The 13,398-nt window shown below is 45.0% G+C and overlaps 1 protein-coding gene across 1 annotated transcript in view; it reads right to left on the bottom strand.

Moving 5' to 3' along the window:
- LOC311158000 (connector enhancer of kinase suppressor of ras 2-like) overlaps positions 1 to 7,073 on the bottom strand; it is a gene marked incomplete at both ends in the record, with an annotated part of 163,244 nt that extends 156,171 nt beyond the window's left edge. Inside the window, one exon of the mRNA XM_084213090.1 lies at positions 7,007 to 7,073. Coding sequence (XP_084069216.1) covers positions 7,007 to 7,073 — 67 coding nt within the window. The remainder of the gene's footprint in view (positions 1 to 7,006) is intronic.
- Positions 7,074 to 13,398: the final 6,325 nt, after the last annotated feature.

The following is a 13,398-nucleotide window of genomic DNA, read 5'->3' as shown; positions in this document are numbered from 1 at the left end:
ACTGCCTGCTACGTTTTTATCTCAAACATGCCACCTACGTTGGAACTAAAAATGCTCCACAGTCTTTTTATAATTCATCTTTGCTGGAAAACAGTTGGTGGAGAATTTGAGTAGGAAAACCCAAACATTGCATCGGCCTTGAATCCTCCTGAGCACTCCTTTGCAGAGGGTCAGTGAGGATACGTTTTGGGAGCTGTTTGAGTGTTAGTTAATCAGAAATAATTTCATTTTGATTCATCACTAGAGCCCTTCACAAATACAAGCCCATAATTTTTACTTCTCTCTGAATCCTCTAAGAGCAACTCCTGAACCTTCCCTTTCCAGCTCCTGCCCCCAGTGCAATGGCATCAGGGAAGAGAAAGTCATGTTTACTAAAAAACCAAAACTGCAGAAGTAGCAATTGAAATTAGTAATGCAAAGCAGCATTTAGAAAATATCTACAAAATCATGCTGGGTGGAGAGGATGAATGTAGATTATTGCTCAGCAATATTTGATACTACTGTGGTTTATTCAGTCAAATGGTTCATTTAATACAAGAGGGTCACTAATTTCAGCAGCAGAGCCACATCCTCCATTTCTGTCAGCGTGGCAGGACAGCAGCTCTGAAAGAATGGCACTAAAAGGACAAGCTCTGCCTTTTTTAGCTTTGAAATCTTTGTAGGTGCTAAAACAATTTTGCAAAAGGACAGATCTCAGTTTACTTTTTGCTTTCCTTTTTTTTTCCTTCATTGCAAACAGAAGCACAGGACACTGAACCCCTCAAAATGAGCCACAAGGAGACTGCTCAGGCAGGAATATTTCTTTACCCAAGCACAGTGAGCATTTAGAAGCATTCCTTGAGGACAGGCCCAGGGAACAAGGAGCTGCCTTCCATGGGGTCTGAGCCAGGATGGGAGCAGAGATTTTCTCCCCCATCTGGGCAGTGTTTTCCATGCACTGAAATGATATTCATAATGTATTTTTCTGCACAATGCAAGGTTTCTCAAACTGCTTTCCAATCTAGGCAGCCAGGAATCCTGCAGCACTGAGATGTTCTGCTCTTTTCCTAGGAAATCCACATTTTTACAAACTGGTGGCAGTGTTACACACAGAGTTCTCAGGGTTATGGCACATGGGCTGATGTCAATCCTGCCAAAGGAAGGAAAAATTTAGAAACTGGAAAGAGTGGGGCAAGAAAGTCTGGGAAGAAACCATGAAAGCATCTCATTGCTGAGCAGGATCCAGGGTCTTTGCAGCTTCCTGACACACAGCACCTCGTTTAATGTGGTCTGAAAGTGTCATCCACAGCAGCCAATTTATCCTGAATTTTGCTTCATAAGGGTGAAGCGCTGTGAAGTGATGGAGAGCTGGAGAAGGCTGAGCTCTCCTGAATTTGCATTGCCACTCTGCCCTCCCTGGGATGGTCAGGACTGGGAGCAAGTTGGGGATTTTGCATAATTTTAACACATGGTAAAGGTTACAAGGCCCAGCAAGGCGTGACACATTGTCTGACTGCTGATATTAAGCTGCAAGACAATAAAGTAAATTTCTTTACATAATGACCTGAAAGATTAGTTACGCTTGATAAATGTGACTTGAGAGACTTTCCTTGAGCTCAGGCTTTGCTCTGGGAGCAGATTTACATTTCTTAAAAAGGTCTGAACGTATCTGCTTTATAGATAGGAAATTTTCAGAATACAGTCCTAAATAACCTGATAATAAATACAGACCATTAAATTTCTAAATGCTGCTGAAATCTTTTATGGAGATAATGTTAATCCAGTTGGTTCTTGGAAGATATATAGACCAGTTTCTAATTGGTCCTCAAAGTGGAGTTAGCAAAAATGAGGTAATAGTGATAGGGATGCAGAAATACCTCAGCCAAAATAATTTCCATAGAGAATTAGAGATAGACCTGATGCAGGAAGGTCTCTGTACAACTTTTAGCTGTGGGCCAGCTGGCAGTGACCCCAAGCATGGCTGCAGGTACTGGGAGAACACAAACTGGAGCCGTGGGCTCAGCCATGGTTTTGCTGTCCCTCCAGGCTGCCAGAGGTGCAGAAACTGAATTGAAGCTGGAACAGTCAAAGCCTTGAGGGCACTGCCTCTGGGTAACCCTGCAAGTCTTTTGAGCTCTGCTTCAAACCTTAACCTCTGGGGCAGGGAGGAATGGGCCTTTTGGGAATGTTGGTGGAAGTGGAGCAGGTCTGGGTTCCCTTCTGGGGCTGCAGCTCTGGAGATCGCCAGCTCTGCTGCTCTCCTCGTGAAACACAGCAGGAAAACTTCTGAGCTTTGGACATTTGGACATCATCTCCTGTGGTTATTCTGGGAAGTACAAACTGAAATATCCAGCAGGAAGACAGAGCCATAATCTCTTTGGGACTTTCCACACTTCAAAGATGACGGTGATTCACATGCAAGAAACCATCCCAAGGTCTTGTCTGAGCTGGTAGAAGCCTTGAGAAGACATTGGCACTCTGCTGGGCACAGAAACACTTCCAGAGGCATGTTGGAGCTCTTCTCAGTTGTATTCAAAACCTCCTACAAAGGCAATGGCCCAGCCTGCCTGGACAGCTTATTCCAACACTTAACTGTGCTGAATATTGGGAACTTGTGCCTTGAAATCTGACCTTTAGCACTTACACTGCAAAGCTGTCAACTCTGAGGTGAGCTCTGCTGACCCTTTAAAAGCAAACAGTTTACAGCACACAAGAGCTGTTCACAAAATTCATTACTGAGAAGCATTTAAGTCCCAAACTTGTGAGAGAAATTGGGGAGGAATTGCAGCCAATTCTGATTCAGTGACTTAGAGACAACTGGAAATGTGGTGCCAGTGGAACACAGGAATCCAAGGGGGAGCCACAAGAGCAAATTGTTTGTTTCAGTTGTACAAGTGGTGAGAGCAGAGGAAAACAGTGAAACCTTCACTTTAGAGCAGCTTGGAAATTGAACTCTAATTCTGCATTTGTGGCTCAGGTCTCTCCCAAACCTATTTGTCTTTGGAAAGAGCTGAAAAGACGCTATAAAACCTACATTTTTCTAAATAAGGGATGACCTCGGTTATCTACTCCAGTTTCAAATTGCATCTGGTGGAATTGTGTCCCTGCATTATGGGATGCCGAGGTCAGGAGGGGGATCAGGGAAGCCAAGCATCCCCAGCCCAGCACCCACAGGGCTGCCCGTGCAGGGCATCACAGCGTCCAGCTGTGCTTCCAGCACCTTCTGAGATGTGATAACCGTGCTGTCCTGCACGGAGAGGAGGCTCCCAGGCTGTGGCACTGCTCCAGCTCAGGTAGGGATCTCATGGGCAGCAAAGGAAGAGGGAGAGGGGTTTGCCGGAGCCCGGCGTGCCGGGAATGTTAACGAGTCCTCTGGCGTCATCAGCCTCCCTGCTCTCCCCTCCCTCCCTCCCTGCCTTCCCTTTCATGAGCCAGCCTGAAATCAGGGAATTACATGCTAAGGAAAACCCTTCAGCTAAACATATAATTATTCGGCACAGGATCAGTGCAGCATAGTTAATCAGTTTACCAACTGAATTAATTTTTATTTTTTTTATGTCTACATCTCCCGTTGAGGGTGCAGAAATTCTGGATTTAAAGGGGAAAAAATGGCTCGCAGTTGTGAAATGAGTATCTACAGCAGACCATTTATTAGGAGAGAAACCTCCACTGCAGGCTGTTTTGGCAGACAAACCTGTCAGTCCCCAGGACTTTGAATCACAGCCTCTGTGTGGAGTTATTACAGGTACTCAAGGAATAGCTGGTTTCCCATTTTAATTTTCAGCTGTTCGATAACACTGCATTCTCTGAAAGTTACAGCTGTATTTCATTGCATTGTGTTTAATTTCATTTCCTTGGACTGCTCTGAAAAGTGAGTATTTATTTGGACAGAGGTGTCACTTCCCTGTAAATGAGTTCACATTTTAAATGACCTACTTGTAAACTGCTCCCCTTAGGAAGCACAACATCTCCAATGCTCTTGCTTGTAAAAGTACAGAGAATTCCCCTCAGATTTTGCCTCCAATGGAAACACAAACTCTCACCTTTTGTTAACTCAGTAAGACATCCTAGCACCCCTCTGCACCCCAAACCCCCAGATTCTGTACAGGACTCCCCTGCTCAGGGCAGGTTAAAATAGATGGGTTTGGGTTTGGAGTGTTCACTGATGACCTGCAAAGTGCCCCTGAGTTTCACTGGGAGCTCCTGCACCAAAAAGCAACAAAAATCTCCAGGTAAAGCATTCCAGGTGCACATCTCGGAGGGCAGCTTGCCATTTTCTCCCATTAGTATGTTAAACCCAATCCAGGGAAAAGTGACCAGTTAGAAACCACTCTGACCCTGAAGGCACTGGGGAGCTTCATGGGTAAGGTTTGTTTTCCAAAGGGGAAACCTGAGCAAGGCAAAGGTTTTTCCTAAAAAAAACCCTTTCTTTTGGGTCCATAGAACACATCCCCAGGAAAACAGGTAAGTTATGTAAGAAATGGCTGTAACCAGGGAAAGCACCTGAAAACCATTTGGAGACGTTTAAAATGTTGGAAAATTTGGGGAAAAAAAAAGAATACTGACTAAAAACTGTTGCTAAAAGTACCTCCCCAATTAATGTTGTCAGCTCCTTTGAAACCTTCCCTTTTAACCACAGTGCTGCATCTGCTAAACTTAACAAAATATGTTTGTATAGAGACAAAAGTATGCAGAGTTTTAACTTCTAGAACCTCTGAGAGCCTCAGGAATGAATTTCCCCAGACTTGCATGGCCTTTTCAGGTTGTCCACACCATCAGATGCAGTTCCCTAATTGAATTCCAGTTGAGTGCATTCCCGAGAAAGGAACTGGGGATGAATACAAGATGCCAACTTGTCATTACAATGTTCCTTAGAGCCTACCAATTTTTACTTTTTTGGCAAGTAACATTTCCTAAAGGAAAAGAACAGAAGGGTGTCTCCTCCTGGGGGGGGCTCAGGCTGCAGCTGCTGCTCTCCTCCCATGCTGTAACCAGGACATGTTCTGGGGACCTGGGTCTCAAACCATTAGCATCATTTTTGTGGCTTCCTTCCATCTTCTCTACAGTTATTTGATGCTTCTGGTACTCACTGCTAGTTAGTTTCAAAACATGGGCTTTGCTAACAGATTTTAGGAATAAGTTCTAATGGCTTCAAGGGATATGATAAATGCAAGTTTTAAAACTGTGTTGCTATCCCTGTGAAATGTTAATGTGGGGAAATGGACAAATGTGCAACTTTCCTGTTTGTGGATGTGCAGCTCATGCTACCAAGGAAAATATCAACGTTGTGAATACTTCAGTGTTCACTGCATTATATTTACTAATGCTTGAACACAGGGCACTGGCAATGCTGCCTACTCCAGATATCCCTGTGGATGGTGCACTGTGCAGGCTGGTATGGAAATCCAGCTGTCAGGCAACTCCAGACATGTAAAAACCTGCTGCTTGTGTGACCTTCCTCCACTGCACACCATGGATTACTGTTCCCCAATATGTAATTATTTTGCATCAGAAAGGATAAAAAAGTAGCAGGAAGTAATTTTAAATTTAGCAACAAGTATTCTACATGCTTTGACACTTAATTTACATTATAATTCAAGTAAGGAGTAAATTAGCAGAGGGATCTGTCCACTTTTTAACTCTTTTATATACTGGGAATGAAGGTGTGGGTCAGAAAACTCCTCTGCAAATACATTAGGATTTGCTGTCACCTAATGACATTGGAGACTAGGAATCAATTCTATATCTAAAGGTTCAGGATCCATCCCAATGACCTGCTTAAACCCTCCCAATTACCCCGAGCTCCCAAACACCTGAGAAACAAAGTACATCCATTCCCCCAGACACCGTTTGCTTCACAAGACTCTGTGCTTGTAGAAGAATAATTAGCTGATAATGGCAACGTGTCTGATGAGCACCAAAACAGCCCAATTTCAGCCCAGTGTGGAGATGCAGCTCAGCAAAATGAGATCAGACCCATTCCCCTATTAATGAGAATACTTTGAAAGCTTTGAGGGCATTCGAGTGGGCATCCAATTCAGCCCTCCCATAAGTTCAGTCATCACGTTACAGGAATCATTTCCATGAGTAACCTGCACCCCAAATTTGCACCTCTTCTCCTTATATAACAGAGATCCCCCGTGGCAGGAATTATTTGTCTCAAAGACAGGCAGCTCATCAGAAGCACTGTATGACAACAATAATGCATCCCACTGTGGGAATACAGTGCGGGGAATTCTCCCCCCACTCCGCAGAAATTTAAACCACTTATCATCAGAACAATCCCTCGCCCTCCCATCCATCCCGGTCTGTTTGCAGCACAGCCGAGCATTGTCAGGCAAAACATGTCACAGCTGACGGCCGCGTTGTGAAGCTGCGAATGTGCAGGGAAATCATCATTCCTGTCAAGTTATCCCGGCGAGTTTCGCCGCGGAGCCGCGCTCAGCCCTGCGCCTTCCCACTGCCGCGGACGCGGAGCCTCGGACAGGCGGCTGGGCAGCCTGGACAGGGCAGGACGCGTCCCTAAAGGAGCCTGGACAGGGCAGGACGCGTCCCTAAAGGAGCCTGGACAGGGCAGGACGCATCCCTGGAGGAGCAGGATGCCTCAGTCCAGCCCCCGGCTCCCGGTGCTCCTTGTGGTACCCAAAACTACAGACAAGCGCTGCACAGCCACTGCATCAGATCACCTGATATGAGCAAACCAGACCTAATCAGGGCAAATTTAAAGCAGCCAAACATCCCGACGTTACCCTGTGCGAGGCATAATGGAGCCGTGAGACACGAACACTTTGTGTCTGCATTGTCCAACAAATGCAGTTGATCCCCGCTCCGCTGTCGGCAGCAATTCCCAGAGCACAGCACAGCTCCAGCAGCCTCTCCTCAGCCCTGTCTCCAACAACTACTGGGCAAAGCAGCGCAGGGATGATCGGAACTGAATAAACTCTTCCCAAAACAAAGAATGCGAGAGCACGGATGCAAATTGCCAGGATCCCAAGTACAGACAATACACGGCAATAAACGATCCTACCTTTCATCCAATCCACTACTTGCTTGGGCGTCCACTTGCTAATAGGTTCCATAACGAGAGCCATCATCAGATCACTTTATCATTCGCACCAAAATCGGGGGAAAAAGGAGAGAAAAATTGTATCAGAGCATGGCTGGGCTACGAGAGCGGTCGGATTTTACAGTGCAGTTCAAAGAGAAGATGATGCTTTGTCCCTCCAGGTTCCTCCTGCACTGATTCAGTAATGTATAAAATTACACTGCTTGATCAGCTCTGGCACCTCCCCCACTGCACACAGCCTGCAACACCCGGAGCACCGAGCCAGGAAATGGTGCAGTACAGACTTACTTACCAAAGCCTCTGCCCGCCGAGCACGGCGCGGATCAAACGTGGATTACACACGGAGCGATCCTCGCCGGGGCCGCTCCGCACGCCGCGCTCGGCCGAGCTGCTCTATTCCAACCGGCCCCGGGATCTTCATCAGGGAAAATGTCACTACTGTAACTTGATAGCAGATTGTCTCGGCATCATTGTGAATATGCTGACTGTCACTCGGCTTAAAGTGAGGATAGAAACGTCAGGATATCGCCTGGCATCTGGCAAAATGCTGAGCAGCTCCATCTTTACAATGCGAAATGTTGCTGGAGTCTTGTACTGTGTAATCATGTAATTCAGAATGTCAAACACAGTATGAAAAGTCTTACCCAAGAAAAAAACTGCTGGGAGAAAACTCTTTTTTTTTTTTTTCTGGCCACATTCAGAGCCAGGATATTTCCTCCTATGAGCTGCTCATTTTGTAGGGAAAGAATGACAGCATCGAGGAGGCAATTTGTACTACTACAGCACTTTAGGATAGACAAGTACAGCAAGTATTTTGACTCTCAGTGCAGGGATCATTAGTCAATGACTCCCTTTTGTTATGAAGGAAAAAAAAAATGTTTTAAGCATTCCTAATCCCGAAGTTTACTACCCCTCTGACAGATGAAGGTGAAACATTTCAATGAGATCTGCCAAACAGCACTTTTTGGGCCCATTTGTGACTCTCTGCACCTCATGCAGCACAAATTCTGCATCCTGTGGCTGAGAAGGTGCTGCAGGCTCCAACCTTTTGTCTGGGATCTGCAACCCCACTATTTTATGTTAAGGGGAGAAACTCAGAGACCAGAAAAAAAGGCAGAAGAAAACAGTCCCACCTTTCTCTTCAGTGATCTTTCCTCTGAGCCTTTTTCTCCTGCACTGCTCCAAGTTTCCCCAGCACATCAGGGGAAGAGGATGGTGATATTCTGCTCCCCTGGGGCTGGGCTGAAGTCTCCAGGCTGAGATCTGTCCTCTCTCTCCCTCTCATATAGAGGAACATGAAACACCAATGGAATCTTTATCACAGAATCCCAGGGTGGTTGGGGTTGGAAGGGACCCTAAAGCCCATCCCATTTCACCCCCTGCCATGGCCAGGGACACTTTGCACTTGCTCCAAGCCCCATCCAGCTGGCCTTGGACACATCCAGGGGTCCAGGGGCAGCCACAGCTGCTCTGGGCAACCTCAGGGCCTCCCCACCCTCCCAGGGAGGAATGCCTTCCTAAAATCCAATCTTAACCTACTCTCTGGCAGTTTATTCTCCACCCTTTCAAGGCTCTTTTTTATATAGTTAAGGATGCAGACAGGCATCCTTCCCCCTCCTCAAGTGTCTCCAAAGAGATGTGCCATTCTCAGCTCAGTGATGCACTCTATCCTTTTTTATTTTTCTTTAGCTTTGGGAAATAGTGTGATTAGTATTCTATGATGTATTTGGAGTGCTCAGAGCACAGATCTTCTTTACAAAAGGATTCACATCAATTCTCCTTCAAGAAGGCTGAACAGCATGTCAGCTTCCTCTCTGAGTTTTGGGAGACCACTTTCAGTAGCTTCAGTTCTGCCTAAATAGCTGTTTACAATGGACATCATAATGACAAAGCTCTCAAAGGCACAATACTTCTCTTTTTAGGCAACAGTGGGCTAGAATTGAAAATAAATATTTCTATTTGCTATTGGAAACTGTACAAGTTGTTTGGGGGCTATTCTTTCTCCAAATTCTTAATTTTTTAAAGTTCAATACCAGCACAGAAGAATTTGAGATAGCAATGTTGTGTACAAACTCAGTATTTTGACATTTTTGACATTTGCACAAAAAAAAATCTTCATTCATGATTGTTTGGACTATTTCCCTAATTCCTGTCATTTGACAGACATTCTGTCAATGCCCCTTTGTCTCACATTTCCTACCCAGGCTTGACTGGGCACTTTTTTTAATATACTTGGACATATTTTTGAAAGAGGATGAAACCTGAATTCAAAGCTCATCAATGTCAATGGGAATAATTCCACTCATTTAAATTGTCCTTGGATGACAGAGGAGGCCTCCAACTATTATTCTGGAATTAGGACTTCCATTTTCACAATGAGAAGCTTCTAAACCCTTCACGTCCTGGTACTGAGGCTCCTCCCCCCAAAGAAGGTTTGCATTTTCATTTCTTCCCAGGGTTACTCATGGTGCTGGCTCAGGCAGGAGCTACAATTTGGCTGGAAGACCCTGGCTGTTAGATTAAACTCCTGTGATTTTCCTTATCATCACCAGTCACAGTTTGCCTGTATTCTGGGATTTTACAACCTTCAGGACAACCATCTACTTTTTTGTTCTACTTCTTGGAATAAAATATTCAAAGCTGCTAAAAAAGCTCAGATTCTCTCTTTCCTGATGATTTATTCAGGTTCATTCTCTGTTGCAAAGACCAGTGCACATGGCCCTGGTTTGTCACGAATCATTCCAACCCCAGGGAAATGTTCCTTCAGCTACCCCCATGGATGTGTTCAGTGTGGCAGCCCATGGATGGTTCTACCTGGGCATTTCCTCTGCTTCTCCTTTTGTTGTTTCCAGGAAGATTTATTCCTCACACCCATGGGAATGTCACAGGAACTTGGCAAGACCAGGAGAGGAGCCTGTGGCAGGCCAAGGGACTCGGTGATGGATCCAGCTGAGCATTAGAAAGGCCAAATGGAGCCCAGAGTATTTCTGGAGCCACGGTTCAAGTCAGTTCAGAGCACTTTTGGATACAGGTCGTCCCCTCTGCCTGCTGAGGTAACGACTCTGGAATGAGAAATGATGGAATACACCCCTGCACTGAGCTGTCACCTCACCCTGACAGGGTCCCTCACCACTCCTGTCAGCCATGGGTCACTGCACTGGGATCAAGTGGCTGAAGTCACCAAACAAGGAAATTTTTTTTTAAATGGACAAAAGTATGTAATCCCTAAAGCTGTGCCATGCGTTTTTCTGCCTGTTTATTGCAGTGCTTCTGCCTAGATCTATCCCCCACCCTACCTAGCCCTGCTTCCTAATGCCAACATAAAAGCAACAATGCATTCCCATGACTGTGTTTTTCTTCCAGGCTGAATGTAGCAAATCAAGAGAAAAAAGATCAAGGAACATCTTTCTCACTATTATTCTATCTAGGTCATGTAAATGAGAAATACTTTCTGACTGAAGTCTGCATAAGCATTGGAGCAGAGGGAGGCATTTGAAAGGGAGAAAGGAGGCAGAGCTTTCACTATGTTGTTGTCAAAGGCCTATATAAAATAATCTGGTAATTCCAGCCCATAATCATCGCTGCTGCCTTTGACAGCAAAGGCCTAAGGCTGAACAGACTGGTGGAAAGGTTTGGAGTCCCTCCTCCTTCCCAGCAATAATGCTGAGAGTGCTGTAGCTTTTCAGCACTGCCTGGTATCTCTGGGATTGCTAATTAAACCATCAGTCTCTGTATTTTCATGGTCACTGTGGGAGGCAGTTAAATGTTCTTGTGTATTTCATGGCCAGTGATAACTTTCCAATTAAGGATTATGTTCAAATCTGGTACCATAGTCACTCCAACACTTAGAACAATCATGTATTTCTTGCAGTTTTCATTTGGTAACAATTATCTCATCTTCTTTGATGAAGAAATAACTTGCATGTTGTGAAATAAGTCCTTTAGGAGTGGGTTAGTTTAATAAAGTCTTGACATGGCATTTGATGTCCATTATGGAAAAACAAGAACATGCAGTTCCAGATTAAATAAGTCATGAATGCCTTGGAAAAGTGGTATGTAATGTTATAACTTAGGACATCTATAATTTATATTATTAATGGAAAAGTAAGCAAAATCTCTAAGGAAAAGATTGCTGAACTCTCAGTTATCACTAAAGCTTTTTATCATGTAATATTCATATATTATACAGCTGTTTTTTGTGGAAAAAAATATATTCTTAAAAACCAGAATGGAGCTAAATTGTTTTGGCCAGTTCTGTTCAAGGCCAGGTTCTGCCTGATGCTGCCTCCAACCCTTGAGACACTTGTTGAGAGATGGCAAGAAAAGTGTGTCTGGTGAAGTTGCATGAGAGCAATAAATGTGCTGGGAGGAACAAAACCCAGCTTAGGTTTGGGATGGGGATTGACAGATTCTCCTATTTAGGGATAAACCTTGGCCTTACTTAACCCTGGCTTTACAGACTGAGGGGCTGGGCTCTGTTCTCACAGGACAGCCCAGCTCAGCAGAGCTGGGGGAGGCTCCTGTGCTCTGGGGATAATTCCACTCATTTAAATTGTCCTTGGATGACAAAAGAGGCCTCCAGCTATTATTTTGGATTGAGAACTTCCATTTTCACAATGAGAACCTTCTCAGTGGGGATGAGCTATGAGGAAAGGGTTTGGATCATCCCCAGTTCCCAGGGAGGGTCAGTGGGTAGGTTCCCCACGATCCATCAGTCTTTATTTCGGATCCCAGGACATCCTGAGCTGGAAGGGACAAGGATCAAGCCCAACTCAGTGAACATCCAGGGATTGAATCCACACCCCTGGTGCTCTCAGCATCACACTCCAACCAAGGGAGCCAATCTCTTGGGTGGCTGCTGCACTGCTGTGCCCTGAGCAGCTGGGGCTGCCCCTGGATCCCTGGAAATGTCCCAGGCCAGGCTGGACAGGGCTGGGAGCCCCCTGGGACAGTGGAAGGTGTCCCTGCCATGGCAGGGGCGGCACTGGAGGGGCTTTCAGCTCCCTTCCGACCCAAACCATCCCAGGATCCTGTGATTCTCCAGCACCCCCGCAGCTGAGGTTCTTTTGCCGAGGCTCTCTGTCCCAGGGGAGGCACCAGCCTGTCCTCGGTGGGATTCTGGTGGCTGTGGTCCCGGCTGTCCGTCCCCAGAGCCCCGGGATGGGCAGGATGCTGTTCCACATTCTGGAGTGCCATCTGCTGGCTCCGCACCCGCCGGCAGCTCCGGCACCGCCGCAGCCTCCCTTTTAATAAGCCCCACTTCATTAATTAATTAATTGCATTTCATTTTCACTGCTGTTTTATCAACATGAAGTTTTTTTCCACAGGAACCCACTGTAGTCTTTGCTTTTCCATCACAGGTATTAATATCCCAGTTTTCACATGGAGCCTCATTAGAAATTTATATATTTTCATGCTCTATTAGATGATAAAACTGCTTTATTAATGTGTGTTAGTCATAATTTATGATACTTTACATTAATTGAGTATTAAAACACCCTTAAAAATGGTCTAGAAATCAGGGCTAACATTACAAAAATGCAAGAAATACTTGGTTTCTCAGGAATGTAGAGAAATAACTTCATTATCACTTGCTAAAAAATGTGTTTTGACATGGCTGAGATGGTTTTGTGCACTGCTTTCTTCTCAGTGTATTTTAGTGTTCACAAAATCTCCTCCTCTGACCCCTCTTGGGACTGAAATCCTCTATTTAGCCACAGAACATGAACATCATGAGCAGAGGCACTGCAAACTTCCTCCTGTCTTGCATCACTTTCATCATAACATCACCTTTTTTTTTTCAGGAGCTGCCCTTTAGCTGTTGTTACACTTCCTTGACATCAAGAGTGGCTTTTCTATAGAACAGGTTCTCTAGATTACACATCTTGCGGAAAAACGATCATTTTTTTGCAGCCCTATCCAGAGTTTAAAATGCAACTGAAGTGTATGCCAAATACATAATGCAGAAAATTAACCAAAAAATATAATTCTTCTCCAAGAGAAATCCACTGATTTCAGTGAAGACATTACGAAGTTACAACATGGGTCATTTCTTCTCATAGGAGATGAACTTTGTGTTCTTTGACTCAGACTACAAATGAGCAGAGAACACTGAAGTATTTTCATATTAAGGGAAACAGGATCCTCTGTTTTCAGCCTGTTTGTTGATATCACCAACATGTTCAGAGTTTTCCAAAGAGCCCAAAGTAAGATGGAATGTTCCCATCTGGGAATCCCCAAGACAATCTTCAAAGCAGGGATACAAGTGATGCCTTGTGAAGGCTGACTAGAACAGAAACTAGATGGAGTTAGTGAATAAAGCAGGGATTTATCCAAAGGATCTCCTCCATGCA

This window comes from Fringilla coelebs (assembly GCF_963513975.1).
Source record: "Fringilla coelebs genome assembly, chromosome: 11".
NCBI classification, from domain to species: domain Eukaryota; kingdom Metazoa; phylum Chordata; class Aves; order Passeriformes; family Fringillidae; genus Fringilla; species Fringilla coelebs.
This window is presented reverse-complemented; position numbering and strand designations above follow the sequence as displayed.